The sequence below is a fragment of the Nansenia antarctica genome (genome assembly GCF_963989245.1).
Source record: "Nansenia antarctica genome assembly, chromosome: 3".
In the NCBI taxonomy this organism is placed as follows: Eukaryota; Metazoa; Chordata; class Actinopteri; order Argentiniformes; family Microstomatidae; genus Nansenia; species Nansenia antarctica.
Genome location: NC_137688.1, coordinates 14821558 through 14842933, shown reverse-complemented (window position 1 = coordinate 14842933; position 21376 = coordinate 14821558). Strand labels below are relative to the sequence as shown.

The 21376-nt window shown below is 46.3% G+C and overlaps 1 protein-coding gene across 1 annotated transcript; it reads left to right on the top strand.

The window, feature by feature from the left end:
• Positions 1–17340: 17340 nt before the first annotated feature.
• LOC308153610 (zinc-binding protein A33-like) lies at positions 17341–18762 on the top strand (the record flags this gene model as incomplete). The annotated part of the gene is made up of 1 exon (XM_080526791.1): positions 17341–18762. The coding sequence occupies one exon, from the start codon at positions 17341–17343 to the stop codon at positions 18760–18762; it is 1422 nt and encodes a 473-aa protein (XP_080382917.1).
• Between the last annotated feature and the right edge of the window lie 2614 nt (positions 18763–21376).

The following is a 21376-nucleotide window of genomic DNA, read 5'->3' as shown; positions in this document are numbered from 1 at the left end:
AGGCCTCCTGTCGGAAAGTGGTTTCTCATAGAAGTCAATGTAATGCAATTTTTTTCATGGCAATATGTGATTGGCCAAATCACTGAAAATGGGTGGGAACAGGAGGCCTGGCCTCCGTGTAGTACCTTTTTCCGCCACACGCGTATGAGTGCTGTTCTGCAGGATAAATATTAGAAATGGATGAAGTATTGTTCTGAATTGTATGTTGTGTGTCTGATTGACATAGTGTTTGAGTGCTTTTGACATGTCATTGATTGTATGTAGTATGTTGTGGTGGTGTTGTTTGTATTCTATTCTATTCTTAAACTATTCTCTATCCTGAGAGTGTCCCAATCCCTTCAGTACCGCCAAACACAAATTAATAATTTTTAACAAAGACAGATAAGAAGAACAGGGAACATTCCATCGTGAGTGAAGCGAGCAAGCGGAAACAAATTTGGCCTCCTCAATTCTGGAAGTCACCAGCCTCCACTGTTGCTCGGCTAATTGCAGGATCATGGCCCGGGGTAGCCTGTATCTATTAACCAGCATCTTGTCATCAAACCGCAAAACATTGTTGGGGTCTGCCAAACGCCTCTCAATGAATAGAGGCGAATAACGCTAATAATAGATAATAGATAGATAATATTAATAATAATAATAATAATAATAATAATAATAGATAATAATAGATAGAATAACGCCTCTCGCCTGTTGACATTTCCTTGGATGCGTAAATGCAACAGAAGAGCGGCCATTAATGATTAAACAATTAAGGATTAAACAAGTTAACGTTAGCTATTAAAGTGACAGTTAGGACAGTCTAACGGTTATCCTAAAGGTAGGTGACTTTATTTAAGATTTTGTGAAGTTAGGAAGCTTGTGTAATACACTTTTCCTATTTCAAGTTAGGATAGGAACATTGATTTAGGAACTGTGAATCTGTAATGGCTTTTTGGTCCTAATCCTAATTACCATGGTTAACAAACAGTTAAGATAGGATATGCAATTTAGGAAGTTTCTGTAATACGGCCCCATGGTTCTACAGTCCTGAGAGGTTCTACAGTCCTGAGAGGTTCTACAGTCCTGAGAGGTTCTACAGTCCTGAGAGGGTTCTACAGTCCTGAGAGGTTCTACAGTCCTGAGAGGTTCTACAGTCCTGAGAGGTTCTACAGTCCTGAGAGGGTTCTACAGTCCTGAGAGGTTCTACAGTCCTGAGGGTTCTACAGTCCTGAGAGGTTCTACAGTCCTGAGGGTTCTACAGTCCTGAGAGGTTCTACAGTCCAGAGGGTTCTACAGTCCTGAGAGGGTTCTACAGTCCTGAGAGGTTCTACAGTCCTGAGGGTTCTACAGTCCTGAGGGTTCTACAGTCCTGAGAGGTTCTACAGTCCTGAGGGTTCTACAGTCCTGAGGGTTCTACAGTCCTGAGAGGGTTCTACAGTCCTGAGAGGTTCTACAGTCCTGAGGGTTCTACAGTCCTGAGGGTTCTACAGTCCTGAGGGTTCTACAGTCCTGAGGGTTCTACAGTCCTGAGAGGGTTCTACAGTCCTGAGAGGTTCTACAGTCCTGAGGGTTCTACAGTCCTGAGAGGGTTCTACAGTCCTGAGAGGTTCTACAGTCCTGAGGGTTCTACAGTCCTGAGGGTTCTACAGTCCTGAGAGGGTTCTACAGTCCTGAGAGGTTCTACAGTCCTGAGAGGTTCTACAGTCCTGAGAGGTTCTACAGTCCTGAGGGTTCTACAGTCCTGAGAGGTTCTACAGTCATGAGGGTTCTACAGTCCTGAGAGGTTCTACAGTCCTGAGGGTTCTACAGTCCTGAGAGGCCCAGGGTTCTACAGTCCTGAGAGGTTCTACAGTCCTGAGAGTTCTACAGTCCTGAGAGGTTCTACAGTCCTGAAAGTTCTACAGTCCTGAGGGTTCTACAGTCCTGAGAGGTTCTACAGTCCTGAGGGTTCTACAGTCCTGAGGGTTCTACAGTCCTGAGAGGGTTCTACAGTCCTGAGAGGGTTCTGCAGTCCTGAGAGGCCCAGGGTTCCACAGCAGCTTTACTGAAGACATGAAGCCTGACAGCAGCTCTGTACCTGCAGAGGAAAATGAATAGAGAGAAATAAAATCCACACTTCTATATCTGACGTTACCTTTAGCTTGTAATCACTTGTTGGAGTTGTCAAGATATGGATTTATGGTGATTACCAACATTTTTCTGTAGATTCCTGGCAAATTCCAAATCCCTTTAAAGATGTTTCACTCACGCAGGAACCAAAGGATTGATCATGCAATCATAAGGAATTAATGTTTCTTTAATGTGAATCAAGACCGTTTAAAATCGCAGTCACATTACTCTGTGTGCTGTTATTCAATATGACTGGTTTCATTCAATTACTAATAAACATATATTCTCCCCCATATCTTTCAGATGAATGTCAACTAAAGTTGTTGAGCAACACACCGCACTGTAAGTTTGTGGAGTATCAGCCTTCTGCCTGAGGGGGTCCTGAGAGGCCCAGGGTTCTACAGCAGCTTTACTGAAGACATGGAGCCTGACAGCAGCTCTGTACCTGCAGAAGAAAAGGGATAGAGAGAAAGAAAATCCATGCTTCCATAACTGACATGAGCCTGTGCTATTCCCTCTACCTCTTTATTTCTGTCTCTTTCCTCTCTCTTTCTCTTGCTTTCGGTCCTCTGTGTCTCAATTGGTAGCTATTCCCTCCATCTCTCTTTTTCTCTCTCCCTCTCTCTCTCAGAAGAAACTTTGTGGGTTTGCAAGGTATTATTTTGGCAGGGGAAAAGGTTTAAGGATTTGCTGGGTAGCTGAAAGAAAGTGAGATGGTCTTATTATGGTAGAGGATAAAGTTAGAGATGGATGGTTGGATGGATAGATAGATAGATAGATAGATAGATAGATAGATAGATAGATAGATAGATAGATAGATAGATAGATAGATAGAATGGCTACTTAGAAAAAGGTTTAATAGGTATCAGAAAGCTTTTATCAAGGTTAATGAATATTTTTTAGTTAGTTGAAAGAAAGTGAGTGTCTTTTGATAACTATTTATAGCTACAAATGAAAATGTGTTTGCTACAAAATAAACGTTTGCGTTTTTTGATACAACATTTTGTATACATTGTCTGTCTGTCTGTCTGTCTGTCTGCCTGCCTGCCTGCCTGCCTGCCTGCCTGTCTGTCTGTCTGTCTCCCTTGTTATCCCCACATCTCATACTGACAGTTGATTTAATGATCCCTCTCTTCCAGCTGTCTCCCTGGTCTCCTGTCACATCTTGGCCGTGGTGTTATTAATAAGCCCTAATGGAGGACACGTCTCTGGGTTACCACACCTGTAAATCCAATCAACCCCCCTGCCTTTGTCTCTGAGCGAGGCTCCAAAGGCAAGCTAAACCCTGAGCCAGCCAGCCAGCCAGCCAGCCAGCCAGGCGACGTCATAAAAGCCAGAATGGGAACATTCAACTGAAAGGTCAGTTATTTAATATTCACTACTTTATGTAATGAACTGTAGGCATGTGAGGAACGTGGGACTGGTGGTAACGCAGCGTTCCTCCGATAGACTTTGATAGGCAGTTCATTAGTGGGCTGTTTAACCTCTTCTTGGGGGTCTAATTGGCTGCTTTGCTGTGCGTCCCAGCGTAACCGCTCGCTGGAGTCAGAGGAGCGTTCTAAGCACAACAATGGGGGAGGCTCGCGCGGCGGGCCTGTGGAGAACACCGAATCCTGCTTGATTAGCAAACCAGGGTTGTTCTGTAACCTTGAGGTTGTTTTACTCGTGCTGCTTAAGTGTGTCTGCTAAACGGCATGTTTTCTGAATGCGAGATAACACCGTTTTGTTGTATCCACTTGTTAACTGTAATGCGCTTTGATAATCACAAAGGCGGGATAATGGAAACAGGTTATTGTGGAAAACCCTGCATTTATCCCATTATGTGCTAGCTAGAATATGGGCTATTATCAGATCAGTTGTAACATTGTTGTTGAGCATACAGCATTGCATAGCATAGCATTGTACAGCATAGCATTGAATACAATTTATAACAATAATAATAATAATGATATTAGATTGTATTTATACAGAGCCTTTCAAGATCCCAAAAGTGCTGAACATTATACTGTAAATAGGAGAACTCACCTCTCTTCACCCTCTCAGTGGCTGGCAGGCCTGGCGCCACAATCAACATCTTGGGTAGGCGAGGGGTCGATCGGGGTTGGGGGGTGCTAGCTGTAGACCGGTGGTAGCTATGGGCAACACTAAATGGATAGACGTCGTATATAGTAGACCCACAGTGAACGCAAATATGAGATTAAAGTTTCAAACATGCCCCCAGAATATCAACACTTCAGAAAAAACGTAATGTCTTAACTTTTGATCCGAGTGGGCGCAAGACTGCCCATAGCTACCGCCGACCTCGGTGGCTGGAGCTGATTAAAACACAGATATTTCATAATCTAATACAATCAAGTCTCATTGCCATGTTAGATGCTCCACCGAATGAGATATGGAGTGGATCTCTCAGCCCAGACAAGGCTCAGGGAGCTTCATCACCTCCACTCACCTGGAGTCATCATGTCTGTGTGCTAATACATAACACCTTACCTTAAGATTTTACCACTAATTGGATTTGTCAAGATGCTGTAATGCGTTTATGGTGATTTGATCAAATTATTTAAACTATATTTGAAATCCCTTTTAAGACGTTTTAGTCTTGTAGGAACCAGAAGATTAATCATGCGATGATAAGGAATTAATGTTTCTTCAGTGTAAACCACAACCATTTAAAATCACACCAACGCAATCATGTTAGTCTGTGTGTTGTGAGTCATTATGACAGATCTCATTAAATTACCAATAAACGTATATCTTTCCTCTAATCTTTGAGAATAATGTCAACAATTAAGGTTGTTATATTGGCACCCTATCCAGGTTATTCTCACATCAATATTACAACAAACTGCTGTGGGCGTTTGTGTGTGCGTGTAAACATGGTGAATGATTCATTGCGCATTGTAAGAACATCATTAAATATGAAAATTGACGTTGTTAGAATAATTTGCACTCATACTGTATGGTTTATGGTTGGTTTTTCGTCACCTCCTATGCAGGGGCTTCGAGAGAGTCACCTAGAAGCTTTGGGCCAACAAGCTGATTGTCAGATGACCGGGACAGGATTATTTGATTGGCTGCTTGATGATCCGATGGGTCTGTAATCTTCCATTTTAAGAATGTCGATGTTCCATGGCTTTTAATGGTGAGTTTCTTGTACTTTGTAAAATGAGTTGGATGACACAGTAATCTACAGCACATCAGGGGAGGCTGGTGGAGGTGGACATTGGAGGACGGGCGTCGAACACGTTCCTCATTCCATCCCGTGCATTACAATGAGCCCGTCCTCCGATTTCTACCTCCACCAGCCTCCCCTGGTCTACATATGCACGTATGTACTTTTACATGCATGTAAGACTAGAGTCCTCAACTGTAATAATGATTAATCTATCAAGCAAAGTTAGATATATTAGCCACGAATAAAACGATGATGCATGTTTTCAATTTGGTTTATGTAGAGGTCATAGTGACATAATCAATTTGTAATGAAAAAACAAAACCAGACACTCTGTAACGATTTCAGATGCATTTTTAAGGTTGATCAGATTAGAAGCGCTTAGCGCTGGGGCCTTACAGTAATAGTGGGATTCTATATGATCAGTCAGTAATATTCAATTACATTGCATTATCTCTCTCCGTCTTTCTGCCGTCATGGTGGATTGCGTAAGGCCACGGCTGTCACTGCCATCATTCTAATCCCCCTGGTTCGTGAAGGCGTAAAAAGGTTTAATCACATCCTAGCATCTGTTGATGGCAGAGAGGGGAGGGAAACAGATGAGGCCTTACTCGAATCATAAAAACTGATGAGGAACGGAATGGGTTTCAGGTTCGGAGGATTTTAGTCCGGCCCACTTAAGAGGAGAAAATGGCTATTGCTCCGCCCCAAATCCAGCACCTCGAGGCAAGGGTGGGAAGTGACTCTTGGACGGTGGAGCCAGATGGTTCATCGCTAGCTCCGACATTAGCGCTTTAGCATTTAACTCCTGAGCCAAATGACTCAGTCATTTATAGTATTTAGAAACGAATGTTGTCAGGACTTTTCGCTACTCTTCTGCTGAACACAGTGAAATCTGAAATGTAAATGACCCAGTAGGGATTCCCTCCCTCCCTCCCCCTCAGTAAATACCTGCTATTGAGCTTCTGCTGTATTGTCGCAACTTAGCATCATAACCTTTCTTAGAAGAATGTGTGTTTGTACTGGGGAACACTAGTACCTAGTTTCCAAGGGCAAAGACGTTTCGCAGGACTTGAGTCTGAGGTCCTTTATGATTGAGTGAGTTATTATAGAAGCCACCACTGTAAACACAACATGACTGGAAAACTAGTCTCAGTAGGGCACGGGATCGCTTAGAGGTCAACGTGTTGTGACATTTTCTCTCCGTTTCTTTGAGAGACGTCTATTAAAGAAAGGCGTCTCGGCCTTATTGTGTCGGTAAGATTAATGCCTCGCCTTCGCCAGGGACGGGAGTGAAACCTCAAATTTGTGCGGGAAGTCAACATATAAACTGTAATTCTGCCCTCGCGCAAGGCTACTGCTTTAATTTTATTGAGGTTTACCCCCAAAAAAGTGCCGTTCCACCAACTGTGTCATCGGGAAGTGATACATTTATGGGTCGCGTCATGGAATAGTCTTGCTAGGGCCTACGGTGCTACTGGCTGTAAAATATTTATTAGTATGCTCTGTGTTGGAAGATTACATTTAGGATGCAAATCCTGAACACAAGTGTACAAAGCATTGTGGGTAGGATTCCCTGGGTGAGTCCTGTATACAGACTTAATGGTGCACAGAGCAGAGACAGAGGCAAGACAGAATACATCTTATTTTTTTTAAGGGTGTGAATTTGTTTTTAAATGGGATGAAAAAGAATGGATCGCACCAAGTTATTCAATGTGACTTTATAGCCTATTGGCATCTGTCTCGTCCTCTAGTTCCTAAGTGCCTAAACATTATGCAATGGCCTCTAATGAAAAGGCAATTACTGCTGGTTGTGTACAATCCTAGTTGACAACCCTAGTTGACAACCCTAGTTGACTATCTGTGCAGTATAGTACAGTGGATTGTGTACATACCCTCTATTGATGTAAACCAGCTCCTTACCTTCTTGTGATTTTATGCATCTATGCTTTTTCTAAAATGTGTTTCTTTTTCCTTTCCTAAACACCAGGGGAGCCTCCCCTCCTAAATTTCGTTGTTTGGTACCTGTACTGTAGCAATGACAAATAAAGTCTATCTATCTATCTATCTAATCGCATGCATGTTCACTGTGCACCAGTGTATGTCTGATCAATACGTTCTACCTGGAGAACAGGCAGTACAGTATACAATATGTGCATCCCAAAGCATTTCATGTCAAAAACTACAGATATACAGTTCATAATAATATACACAGCCAAGTAGTACTACTCTACTGTAAATCCCACAAGTATGCAGCATACACACATACAGCATATACTGTACATACCTACAGATATACCTACAAATATACTGTACATACCTACAGATATACTGTATCGACAGATATACCTACAGATATACTGTACATACCTACAGATATACTATACATACAGTTATGCTGTACATACCTACAGATATACTATACAGATATGCTGTACATACCTACAGATATACTGTATATCGACCGGCTTCAGGATATACAGTCCTTAAACACGCAGCCAGGAGAGACGAGGAGCGGAACCATGCGTGAAGAAATGTTCCCTCTATTAAACTCAGTCAAAATCATTCAACACGCCGCACCATCATGCAGCCATCATACTTCATAAATTGTTCATAAATGGCTGACTCTGCCATCATGACAGAGATATTTCCTCGGACCCCTGTGCTGCGGCCATGCAACACACCCGTCTATAACTATCAGCTATCATAATCGGGCTTGCTATTCATTAAAATACGGGGGCAGAACGCAGTGCAGGGAAATGGGCATTTGACAGATTTAATGAGTCTGGCTGTGAACAATGAGGCGGAGGGGTCTATGGCAGGGCGATTCACTCGCCTCTCGTACTCACTCAATTTAATGGGGAATTAAATTCAACGGACAGACAATGGTGGGTAGGTCTCTCTCTCTCTCTGGCCTCAGCTCTCTCTCATTCACTCACTCTCTCTCGCTCCCTCTCTCTGTCTCTCTCCTCTTTCTCCCTCACTCTCTCTCTCCTCTCTCTCGCTCCCTCTCTCCATCCACTATCCATGCATCGACAAGTACTGTAAATGAGTAAGGAAGAAGTAGGCCAAAAAACGGGAAGAAAAAACAACCTTTGGGATTCTGCTAGAGGTGTGTGTGTGTGTGTGGGGGGGGGGGGGGGGTCTCTCCAAAGGACGGGAGTGGACTTCAGGAGGGGTGTGGGGGCGTGGTAATTACATTTAGATATAAAACAAAAGGTTCAAAGAAGATTCACTTTCATTAAATGTATAATTAGTTGTCGTACATCAGCCTTGACTGGGCTCATCCCGGGGACATGAACTGAACTGAGATTGAAAGCACAGCTCTGTACGGAACACTGGATGGATTTAATTAATTCAGTGCCAGATCTTTAATACCTTCACACTTTTAATAAGTTTGGCGAATTGCTTTGTGATTATTGCCCGCTCGTTTTGAAAGTCAGAGTTTGAGAGTGTCAATGATGACTAGTCGATATTCATTGTTGTTGTTTTATTAAGTGATTTTAATTTCATTCCACCGGGCACCTAGAGTACAGAACATCGCCATGGCAACCCAGTGTTTATTTCAGGAAGTCATTAGCCGGTGTTGTGACATACACTCCTGTCGGACTGAAACTGTTTTATTAAGTGGATTTCAAACACTGGCAGTAAATAGGTTTCTGTGTGCGGGTGCGTGCCTTTGTTTGTTCATGTGTGTGTACGTGCATGTGTATATTCGTGTGTGTGTGTGTACAGATGCATGTGTGTGTATATGCCTGTGTGTGTGTGTGTGTGTGTGATGGATCTCAAAAGGCAATTAGAGATGACGTTCTCTGGAGACGGCGGCCTGGCATCAAAGCCCTCCTCCACGGTGGTGCTGCTGCTTCTCTGTGGAAAGGTTAAGCATCACCCAAGACTACCTGAGCCAGGGGTCTTTGTTGTGAACAGAGCCCGCGCTCCAGCCCTCCACCCTGACGGCCTGATTACCGCTCCTCAACTCGCCTCTTGTTCGGTCGGTGGTCGTAGGGGTGGACCGGAGTTGTCGGTCACTTTTGTTCCTGAAGGAAGGCGGAAGGAGGAAGTCAGAATCACATGAAAGCCTAGAGCTCCAACTCTTAATACAGCTCAGGTCAGACTGTTCAGACAGACGATTTTTTTTAAAGTTATTTTTTCTGAGTGGGGCAGTCCCACTCATATTTTCCATTTTTATTGATAGATAAAGTGGAGAATTAGACAGGAAGGATGGGTGAGAGAGAGAGGAGGGATGACATGCAGAATATGTCCCCGGCCGGATTCGAACCGGGGACCCTGCGGTTACAGGTGTTTTTTATTGGTTTTTATAAAAACGCAACACCGTGTATACAATCAATTAATCAAACAATCAGACATTTAAGACATTTCATTCAACAACAACCAACATTAAACTAACTAAAGTGCTCAGTGTTCAGTGTATTGTCCAGTGTAGTGTAATGTTCAGTGTTCAGTGTTCAGTGTCCAGGTTCCAGTGTCGGTAGGAGGCAGGGGTAAAAAACCTGTTCGCTGTGCATCCGGGAAAAAGTTGTAGAGCGACTACTATCCAGTTTGCCCACCAGTGCAAAGCCGTGGCTCCCCCACCTCCCTCCCCCGAGGGACCCCACACACCCGACTCACCCGACCCGCCCCACCACCGGCGCATCCGGCCCAGCCCACCAGGCTCAGACTCCTGTAGCCCTTCACGAGGCTAGCCGGACCAGGCGCCCCAGCGGCGGAGCAGATCGAGCACGCAGGCCGACCGGAGGCCCCCGAGGAGAGGCCCAGAGAGCTCGGCGCATGGCAGGCAAGCAGAGGCGAAAAACCTGTACACAGCTTATCCAGGGAAAAAGCTCCCTGGCTCTTCTCAGCTTGTTCCGGGCTGGGGGTTGGGGGTTGGCGGGTAGGGGACTGGGCCTGTAGCTGGGGGCCTGGAGTTGGGGGGGGGGGGCCCGGAACAGGGGGTTTGGGGTCGCTGAGTTGGAACCTGGGGTTGGTGCTGGGGTGACGTGGTGGTTCCCGCCGGTCTCTGCTCCTGGGTCTGGAAGCCTGGGTAGGTGTCAGAGCTGGATATGACATGTGCCTGAAAAGATACAGGAGTGAGAGAAGGGAGGTGTGCATGGTTTGTGTAGTGTGCATTTTGGTGTCAGGCGGGTGATCAGTACTTCCCTGTGACCCAGTGGTGTTGGTCATCCTGGTGCTGGTGGTGCTGGCAGAGACGGCTGGTTCGGCTGTGGGTTGTGTGTGGTGATATTCTGGTGAGGGTAGGAAGTGGGTCAGTGCTGTGTACATGTGTAGGTGGTGGAAGGTGCAGTAAACTTCCCTGTTGGTGTTGTGCGCTGCTCCTCTCCTGGTCCTTGTGATGGTGATACTGCTGACCAGGGCTTGTGCTGGAACGGTAGTGAAGGTGATAGTGCAGGAACTGGTGATGTAGTGAGGTAGGCCCGGGGTGGGGGGGGGTTGGGCGACGCTTCAGGGTTGGACCCTGCGGTTACATGGTCGACGCTTAACCCGCTACGCCACCTAAGCGCCCCAGACAGACATTTTCTTACTTCTGGATCGCATCAAGTTCACACTGTCCTGACTCCCGGTGGGTTCTGCTGCGGTGTTCTGGTACGTTTACTACTGATGCTTTGTTGAGCGTCCACTGGGGGTGCTCATCTTTGTATTAAATATCATGACGGGGGGGGGGGGGGGGCGCTTAGTAACACTTAGTGACGCTTACGGCTCGAACGCAGCGCCAACGTGTACCTCAGCAGCGTGTGTGCGTGGCAGAACTGTTGCGACTCTCACGCCTGCGGCTTCCATCCAGACAGCATTTCTGCTGCGGATCTAACACCGGAGCTGCTACTGCCAGCCCCGTCTTTGTACATTGAGTTTGCCTTTGATAACGACCATCAATAATATAACGTTTCATTTCACTCCATTATAAATTCTTCTGGGTTCAGTCCCTGCTGTCATCTGTCGTTAATGAGCGGTTCGAAATGTGAAAGGGAATTGGTTATGACCAGAAAGCAGTCATATCCAGCTGCACAGCCGCAGAGAGGAAAGCGCTACAGAGAGTCGTGAGATCGGCCCAGAAGATCATCGGCGCCCCCCTCCCCTCTCTGGAAGAGCTGTCACACTCTGCCTCAGGAAGGCCTCCAAGATCTCCAGAGACCCATCCCACCCTGGGAACGAACACTTTGTTCGGCTGCCCTCGAACAGGCGGTTCAGGACCATGTCCGCAAGGACAAATAGACTGAAGCTCAGCTTCTACCCTAGGGCCATTCAGGCCCTGAACACAGCAAAGACCTAGGTTCTAGGCCCTGGACAATCTAGACAATTTGATGGCAGCTACTAGATTGTAATCAAGTGAAATACTGAAACACAACTGTGAACATTTCAAACCTGCAAACTGCGACACTTTAAATGAATGTGCAATAATACTATGTGCAATATGACAACCCTCGGGTACATAAGGTTCTGAGATAGGAAATGTTAGGATATTTATAGCATAGCATAGAGTACAGCACAGTGTTTTATTTGTATAGTATAGTATTGTAACGATCCTGTATGAGGCCCGTTAACAGCTCCACCAAGGGAGTTAACTCTCTTGGTCTAATGGTTAGCGCGGCCGTCGGTTATGCGGGAGATCGGGGTTCGACTCCCGCATGGGGCGAGTTACACTAGAAGATTCCCGTTCGCTACACTGGTGTCAGAAAGTTGGGATGGAAGGAAGGCCATCGGAGAGGCGTGTCCACGTGAGGGACTTGACATAGTGAAGCGTGAGGGCACGCTCTCCCGAACGGTGAGGATAGTGTAACGATCCTGTATGAGGCCCGTTAACAGCTCCACCAAGGGAGTTAACTCTCTTGGTCTAATGGTTAGCGCGGCCGTCGGTTATGCGGGAGATCGGGGTTCGACTCCCGCATGGGGCGAGTTACACTAGAAGATTCCCGTTCGCTACAGTATAGTGGATAGTGTATATAGCCTTTATTTATGTAAACCAGCTCTTTTTCCCTTAGTATTTTTTTCCTAGCACCAGGGGAGCCCCCCGTCCCAAATTTCGTTGGTACCTGTACTATATTAATGACAATAAAGACCATTCATTCATTCATTCATTCATATCGTTTTTGTTTACCCTCTTTCAGAGCGAGAGAGAGAGAGAGAGAGAGATCACCGGAAAAATACTGCCCTTCACCTGATGTTATTTGAACTTATTTACATAATATAATTATAGCCTACGTGGGGTTTCTGCTATGACTATCAACAGATCATTTTTACGCACGCAGAAAATATAGGTGAGAGTTCGACTCTAGATGGCGTGCCACGGCAGCCAGTGTGAGACCCGCGATCTCAGGCTCAGTTGGTAGAGCATGGATGGCGCTAACAACGCTTAGACAACGGTTCGATTCCCGCTGAGACCATATATACTGACAAATGTACGCACTCACTGCAATGTAAGTCGCTTTGGATAAAAGCGTCAGGTAAATGGCAGATATTACATTATTATTCAATTCCTAAGCAACCTACCCAGTGGTGAGTACAGTACATGTTGTTAGAAGTACAGTAGACAACATACAGCACTATAGTACATGTTGTTAGAAGTAGACCAACATACAGCACTATGGGATCAAAGCTGTGTGCTGGAAAACCTTGTTAGCTCATAGGTGAAGTTATGGGCGGTTGACAAGCCATATAACTCCTTACTAAAAACATAGTTTTTTTTCCTGATGGTTTGTTGTTTATTGCTTGTTTATTTATTTTATTTGTAAAGGAGCAATGCATACTAATGAACATTAAAAAATGTAAATACGCCAGATTTAGCCAGAAGGCACATTTCCATCCATAGTCCCTCGCCAGTTATAAAAAGGCTTCCTAAAAAGATAAAATAACATCCCACAGTAAAAGCGTACATAGCAAACTTAATACTGTACGTTAAATTAATAGGTCATCAAATACTGAGTGTCCATCAGTGGTAATCTTTGTTTAAAATACCTTTCTCTGTGACACTAATGCATTGAAATTGATTTGAAATGGGTTTTCGTTGTGGTTGGTTTAGCAGTAGAGCATTAGAAGTTATTTTTGTCTGTGAGAATTTGGGTGAAAAAGCCTAGCATTGAAAAACCAAACAAGCCTCACTGAGTGCTCTCCCATTAGGATTCATGTATGTTCCATTAGCGCCCCTCTGGTCTCAGTCTCTTACCAATCTTTGCATCAGTTTAACACTTTATACACCACTTACACACACACACACACGCACACACACACACACACACACACACACAAACACACTGACACATACACACACGCACCATGCACACATGCACGCACGCACCAACCCACACACTATCTCTCAGTCAACCCCCCCCCCCCGCTTCATCTCTCTCACACACACACACACACACACACACACACACACACACACACACACACACACACACACTCTCTCACTCTCTGAGTCAATCCAGCCATAGACACACCTACACACCGACACACACAGGCACACCGACACACACACACACACACACACACACACACATTCCATCTCTTTCACCATGCACCTCCTTTAGTCGGTCATCACATGTAATGGAATGTCCGCCTCAGTTTGAAGAGAAATTCCCCAATCAGCAGAAACAATCTGCGGCTGCCATGGATGAGATGAGATGGCCGGTGGAGGAGGGGGAGGCGATATGTGGGGGGGGGGGGAAGATTGAGCGTGAAATGATGTCCTTAGCGACAGTTTGCCCCCCCGAACCACCTGTCTAACGTGACGGAGGATGGCCTTCACACGCTCCGGCTGGAATAGCCCCGCTAGTTAAGTAGGCAGGCTAGCCACGCTGTAGACACACTGAGCTGAACGCCGGGGGGGCTGCCTTTATGATGCAGGCATATCTAGTGGAAAGTGTGTGTGCGTGTGTGTGTGTGTGTGTGTGTGTGTGTGTGTGCGCGCGTGTGTGTATGTGTTTGTCTTCAAATGAGTCTTTGATTTGGATTAGATTGGTTTACATATTGGGTATGTGACAATAACGTAACGCACACACACACACACACACACACACACATACACACACACACATGCAGTCTGTACAGCAGAGTACTAAGCCAGAGGAGTCAACAGCACGACTCAGGACAAACGCTTGATCCAGAAGAATTGTCTTTAGTTGCGAAGGTTCCATACACAGGTGGACAGTCAATAGGCAGGCGTAAGTATCAATAAGGGGGAGGCAAAATAGAGTTCGGTACACAGGTCGTCAAATCCAAGATCAAGGCAGATAATTCAACAGGGAGAATAATAATAATAATAATAATAATAATAATAATAATAATAATAATAATAATAATAATAATAATTCAACAGGGAGAATAGAAGGCAAGAAGGCAAAGTCAAAGATTAAGAAGAAGAAGGACACAAGATGGAGCAACAGACATGTTTCCCCCAACTGACAAACAGCCTGTCTGTGGCTGTGGTGAGTCACGGCACTGGGCTTCTGGCTGTGTCTCAGGAGGTAGAGGCTGTGTCTCAGGAGGTAGAGGCTGTGTCTCAGGAGGTAGAGGCTGTGGCTCAGGAGGTAGAGGCTGTGTCTCAGGAGGTAGAGACTGTGTCTCAGGAGGTAAAGGCTGTGTCTCAGGAGGTAGAGGCTGTCTCTCAAGAGGTAGAGGCTGTGTCTCAGGAGGTAGAGACTGTGTCTCAGGAGGTAGAGGCTGTGTCTCAGGAGGTAGAGGCTGTCTCTCAAGAGGTAGAGGCTGTGTCTCAAGAGGTAGAGGCTGTGTCTCAGCAGGTAGAGGCTGTGTCTCAGGAGGTAGAGGCTGTCTCTCAGGAGGTAGAGGCTGTGTCTCAGGAGGTAGAGGCTGTGTCTCAGGAGGTAGAGGTTGTGTCTCAGGAGGTAGAGGCTGTGTCTCAGGAGGTAGAGGCTGTGTCTCAGGAGGTAGAGGCTGTGTCTCAGCAGGTAGAGGCTGTGTCTCAGGGGGTAGAGGCTGTGTCTCAGGAAGTAGAGGCTGTGTCTCAGGAGGTAGAGGCTGTGTCTCAGGAGGTAGAGGCTGTGTCTCAGGAGGTAGAGGCTGTGTCTCAGGAGGTAGAGGCTGTGTCACAGGAGGTAGAGGCTGTGTCTCAGGAGGTAGAGGCTGTGTCGCAGGAGGTAGAGGCTGTGTCTCAGCAGGTAGAGGCTGTGTCTCAGGAGGTAGAGGCTGTGTCTCAGGGGGTAGAGGCGGTGTCTCAGGAGGTAGAGGCTGTGTCTCAGCAGGTAGAGGCTGTGTCTCAGGAGGTAGAGGCTGTGTCTCAGGGGGTAGAGGCTGTGTCTCAGGAGGTAGAGGCTGTGTCTCAGGGGTAGAGGCTGTGTCTCAGGAGGTAGAGGCTGTGTCTCAGGAGGTAGAGGCTGTGGCTCAGGAGGTAGAGGCTGTGGCTCAGGAGGTAGAGGCTGTGGCTCAGGAGGTAGAGGCTGTGTCTCAGGAGGTAGAGGCTGTGTCTCAGGGGTAGAGGCTGTGTCTCAGGAGGTCGAGGCTGTGGCTCAGGAGGTAGAGGCTGTGTCTCAGGAGGTAGAGGCTGTGGCTCAGGAGGTAGAGGCTGTGGCTCAGGAGGTAGAGGCTGTGTCTCAGGAGGTAGAGGCTGTGGCTCAGGAGGTAGAGGCTGTGGCTCAGGAGGTAGAGGCTGTGGCTCAGGAAATAGAGCCGGCGTCTAATGATCACAAGGTCGACAGATCGGTGGTTCGAACCCGCCTGGCCACATGTCGAAGTGTTCTTGGGCAAGACACTGAACCCCAAATTGCTCCCAGTGAGCGGGCCGGCGCATTGCATGGTAGCTTGCCGCCATTGGTGTGTGAATGTGTGTGTGTGAACGGGTGAATGAGAGGCTGTTGTAAAGCGCTTTGGAATCAGGTGCTGTATAAGTCAGTCTGTTTACCATCGACTTCTCTGGTGTGAACCCCGGTGCCGGGGGCAAGGTGCTGGATCCGTTTGTCCCAGCTGCAACAACAAGTGGCCTTAAGGCAGAAAAGGAGGTTTTGGACCGATTCCCTCCCTCCCTCCCTCCCTCCCTCCCTCTCTCCCTCCCTCCCTCCCTCTCTCTCTCCCTCCCTCCCTCCCTCTCTCTCTCCCTCCCTCCCTCCCTCTCTCCCTCCCTCTCTCCCTCCCTCCCTCCCTCCCTCTCTCCCTCCCTCCCTCCCCCCCTCCCTCTCACCTGAGTATCCTGAGCACTGCTGAGGGCTTGCGACTATCGCTCCCCTTTTCTTCCACTTACCTCTGTGAGTCATCTGTGTGTGTGTGTGTGTGTGTGTGTGTGTGTGTGTGTGTGTGTGTGTGTGTGTTTGTGTGTGTAAGAGAGAGAGAGAGAGAGAGAGAGATAGAGAGAGAGAGACAGAGTGACCTTTGTACTGGATTTTATATTACTGTTTTGTTTATATTTATATTACTGTGTTTTCTTGTGCTATACTGCCAAACACACACACACGCACGCACACACACACACACACACACACACACACAAACACACAAACAAACGCACCACACACACACACACACACAGACAAACAAACACACACACACACACAGACAAACACACACACACATACACACACGCACAGACACACACACTAACACACACTAACACACACTAACACACACGCACGTACACACACACAAACGCACCACACACATACACACACACACACACACAGACAAACAAACACACACAGACAAACACACACACACACACACACACACACACATACACACACACACACAAACACGCACACACTCACACCTGACATAATTCTGCTTGTGATCCTTGAACACAGTGACTCATACCTTGTCTGAAGCTCCACTCTCTAACCTGCTGAGGTAATCAGTGGAGAGCAGAAGTGAACCACACAGCAGGCTAACATTCAGCTCTCTGGTGCTGCCGTTCACTAGCATGCTCCACAACATCACATATGTGTGACTCTCTGAAGGACTTTACACTCATTTACCATCAACATTCGAAACAACCACAAAGGAAGAAGCAACACCGTCAAGATCTGGATTTTACTTCCTTCTGACTTCAACGCGGTGAGTTTTCAGAAGTGAACTTTCACCTCAGAAGCCATTACAGGGGAGACGGAGGTGGTGAGAGAATGGCGTCTAAACCCTCTCTCTCTGAGGAGAATCTCTCCTGTCCTGTGTGCTGTGACGTCTTCAAGGATCCTGTCCTCCTCCATTGTAGCCACAGCTTCTGTAAAACCTGTCTGCAGGAATTCTGGAAACAGAAAGACACTCAGGAATGTCCAATGTGCAGGAGGAAATCATCCATGCATCCTCCTTGTAACCTGGTGTTAAAGAACCTGTGTGAGGACTTCTTACAGGAGAGAAGTCAGAGAGCTGCAGCAGGGTCTGAGGTGCTCTGCAGTCTGCACAGTGAGAAACTTAAGCTCTTCTGTCTGGAGGATAAACAGCCCATCTGTTGGGTGTGTCAGACTTCAAAACAGCACAAAAAACATGACTGTTGCCCAGTAGATGAAGCTGTACTGGATCATAAGAGTGAACTCCAGACTGCACTGGAACCCTTAAAGGAGAAGCTGAAGACCTTCCTAGAGGTTAAACTGACTTGTGATGAAACAGCTAAACATATTGAGAGCCAGGCCCAGCGCACAGAGAGGCAGATGAAGGAACAGTTTGAGAAGCTTCACCAGTTTCTACGAGATGAAGAGAGAGTCAGGATCGCTGCACTGAGGGAGGAAGAGGAGCAGAAGAGTCAGGTGATGGAGAGGAAGATTGAGGGGCTGAGCGGAGAGATATCATCTCTTTCAGACACAATCAGAGCCATGGAGGAGGAGCTAAAAGCTGATGACATCACATTCCTGCTGAACTTCAAGGCCTCCATGGACAGAGCCCAGAGCACACTGCCGGATCCAGAGAAGGTTTCAGGAGCGCTGATAGACGTGGCAAAGCACCTGGGCAACCTGCAGTTCAGAGTCTGGGAGAAGATGCAGGGAATAGTGGAATACACTCCTGTGATTCTGGACCCCAACACTGCCTACACAGAACTCATCCTGTCTGAGGATCTGACCAGTGTGACATACAGAGATGAGAGACAGCAGCTTCCTGACAACACAGAGAGGATTAACCCCTATGCTGTGGTCCTGGGCTCTGAGGGCTTTGACTCAGGGACACACAGCTGGGACGTTGAGGTGGGGGGGAGTACACAATATGCCCTGGGTGTGATGACAGAGTCTGCAGACAGGAAGGGCCCAGTCTTTTTGTCTGGATCCTGGCGGCTTGCGTTTTATAATGGGAGTTTTGGGTTTTATACACTTGTTCCAGGTGATCTATCCACTCCCCTCACAGTGAGCCAGAACCCCCAGAGGGTCAGAGTGCAGCTGGACTGGGACAGAGGAAAGCTGTCATTCTCTGACCCTGACACTAACACACACCTACACACACACACACACACTTTCACTGAGAAAGTATTTCCATTGATCTGGAATTATTGTAACCTTCATCCTCTGAGGGTGTTACCAGCGAAGGTGTCTGTATCCATGGTTACGCCCTCTGTCTGAATCAATGATTAGCTAACTTACAGTACTTAGACCTTAGTGTTCCTCTGAGACATAGATAATCAAACATCAATAACACTTACTAATGTCCTTAAAGCCAATCAGAAATATTTCCAGAAATGTAAAAGATGAATACATTTATAATTTTATAAAAATAAATAATTTTATTTGAGAAGTTTCAATCAGGTTTTGGTTCTAACCACAGTACTGAGACTGCATTAGTAAAGGTTGTAAACCATCTCAGACTTATCATAGATGCTGGTGGTGTTTCAGTTCTTGTCTTGTTAGATTTGAGTGCTGCTTTTGATACAGTAGATCACACTATTCTAATACATCGTTAAGAAAACTGTGTCGGTCTCTCAGTATTAGAGTGGTTTAAATCTTATCTAGCTGGTAGGCATTTCTCTGTTGTCCTGGGAGACTCTGTCTCTGATAATGTTGACATCACATGTGGGGTCCCTCAGGGGTCTATTCCTGGTCCCTTGCTCTTCTCTCTGTACATTATCCCATTAGGTGGTATCATCAGAAAACATGGTGTAAATGTTCAGTTATGCTGATGATACTCAGCTGTACATATCTGTATTGCCTGATACTTCACATGCACTCAGCTCGCTGGAGAATTGTCTCTGAGATATAAAACTTTGGATGTCCAAACATTTTCTACAACTAAATCAGGACAAAACTGAGATTCTTGTCATTGGACCAAAACCACAAAAAGGCAAATTGTCGAATACGATGGGAACCGTGCTTTCAAACTGCAAACATGAAGCTAAGAATCTAGGTGTGATTATAGATTCTGACTTAAGCTTTGAGCCTCACATCAAATCAAATCTATCTATGCTTTTTATCATCTACGGAATATTGCAAAAGTTAGAATTTTCTAAGCTATTGGCAAGCTGCAATTAGTCCCAAATGCAGCAGTGAGAGTTTTAACCAAAACAAGCAGACGAGCTCATATAACTCCTATTTTAGAGACTCTACACTGGCTTCCTGTTAAGTTCAGAATAGATTTCAAGATCCTTTTGTTTGTTTATAAAGCTTTCACTGGCACAGCACCAGAATATCTGAAAGACATTTTGCTAGCATATCAGCCCAATAGAGCTCTCAGGTCTTCTGCTAGCATATCAGCCCAATAGAGCTCTCAGGTCTTCTGCTAGCATATCAGCCCAATAGAGCTCTCAGGTCTTCTGCTAGCATATCAGCCCAATAGAGCTCTCAGGTCTTCTGCTAGCATGTCAGCCCAATAGAGCTCTCAGGTCTTCTGCTAGCATATCAGCCCAATAGAGCTCTCAGGTCTTCTGCTAGCATATCATCCCAATAGAGCGCTCAGGTCTTTTGCTAGCATATCATCCCAATAGAGCTCTCAGGTCTTCTGCTAGCATATCAGCCCAATATAGCTCTCAGGTCTTCTGCTAGCATATCAGCCCAATGGAGCTCTAAGGTCTTCTGCTAGCATATCAGCCCAATAGAGCTCTCAGGTTAGGGTTAGGGTTAGGTGTTAGGGTTAGGGTTAGGGTTAGAGTAAGAGTTAGGTTTAGTGTTTTTGAGCCTGATTCTCTGAAATGTTTCAGACTTTTTTAGTATGACCCACCTCAGAAAAGGAGGGATTGCATTGGCCATCCTCTGTTATTACTCTGGTGTGTTTTGGGTAATCCAACGAATTATAACTGGAGAGGAGAGGGGAGGAGAGGAGAGGAGAGGAGGGGAGGGGAGGGGAGAGGAGAGGAGATGTTTAAGGTTAGGGTTAGGGTTAGGGTTGGTTAAGGTTAGGGTTAGGGTTAGGGTTAGGGTTAGGGTTAGTTAGTAGTTCAGTAGTTAATAGTTCCACTATTCTGGAATGTTTAGTCTCAATAAACAAACTGGCAATGAGATAAATGAACACCAGACTACTGTATACACACAGGAAATGATGGGGAGAACAGGTCAAGTCAGTCGGGCGGGGTAGACAATTACACAACTGTGAAAAACACAAAAGGGCAGATCACAAAGTGACAGAAATGAACAACAACACGAGTAAAACAGGAAATGCAAAAATGACAATAACAAACAAACAGCACTAATGCACAGGACGGGACGTCACACACGCACGCATACACAAATGCACACACACACACACACACACACACACACACACACACACACACTCACACAAACACACACACAGACACTCACACAAACACACACACACACACACACACACACACACACACACACACTGAGGCAACCCTGCCTATCGCCCGGGGGATCAGTACCTACAGCACCACGGACAGCGCCACCCAGACAGGGCATGCTGCCTCCTCACACAGCTGAGCCAGGAAGCGGGTGGGCGCAGCTGGGCCTCTGGCTAGGGGAGCACACAGAAGGAGCTCCAGAGAAGACTGAGGGGGGAAGATGAGCCTGGACACTGCTACCCACTGAGGGCACGAGAGAACCTCGTCGGAGGTATCCTTCTACCCCATCTGTCCTCGATCTGAGAAGAACCGTAGTTGATTACAGCCCCCTGATAGTTTGAAGGACAAGAATCTAAGTTTGACTTTAACCCCCTGTGTTAATTATTCCTTATTAAATACGCCCCAGGGCTAAAGCTTATACGGTGTCTGTGCCGTTCTCCAGCTTG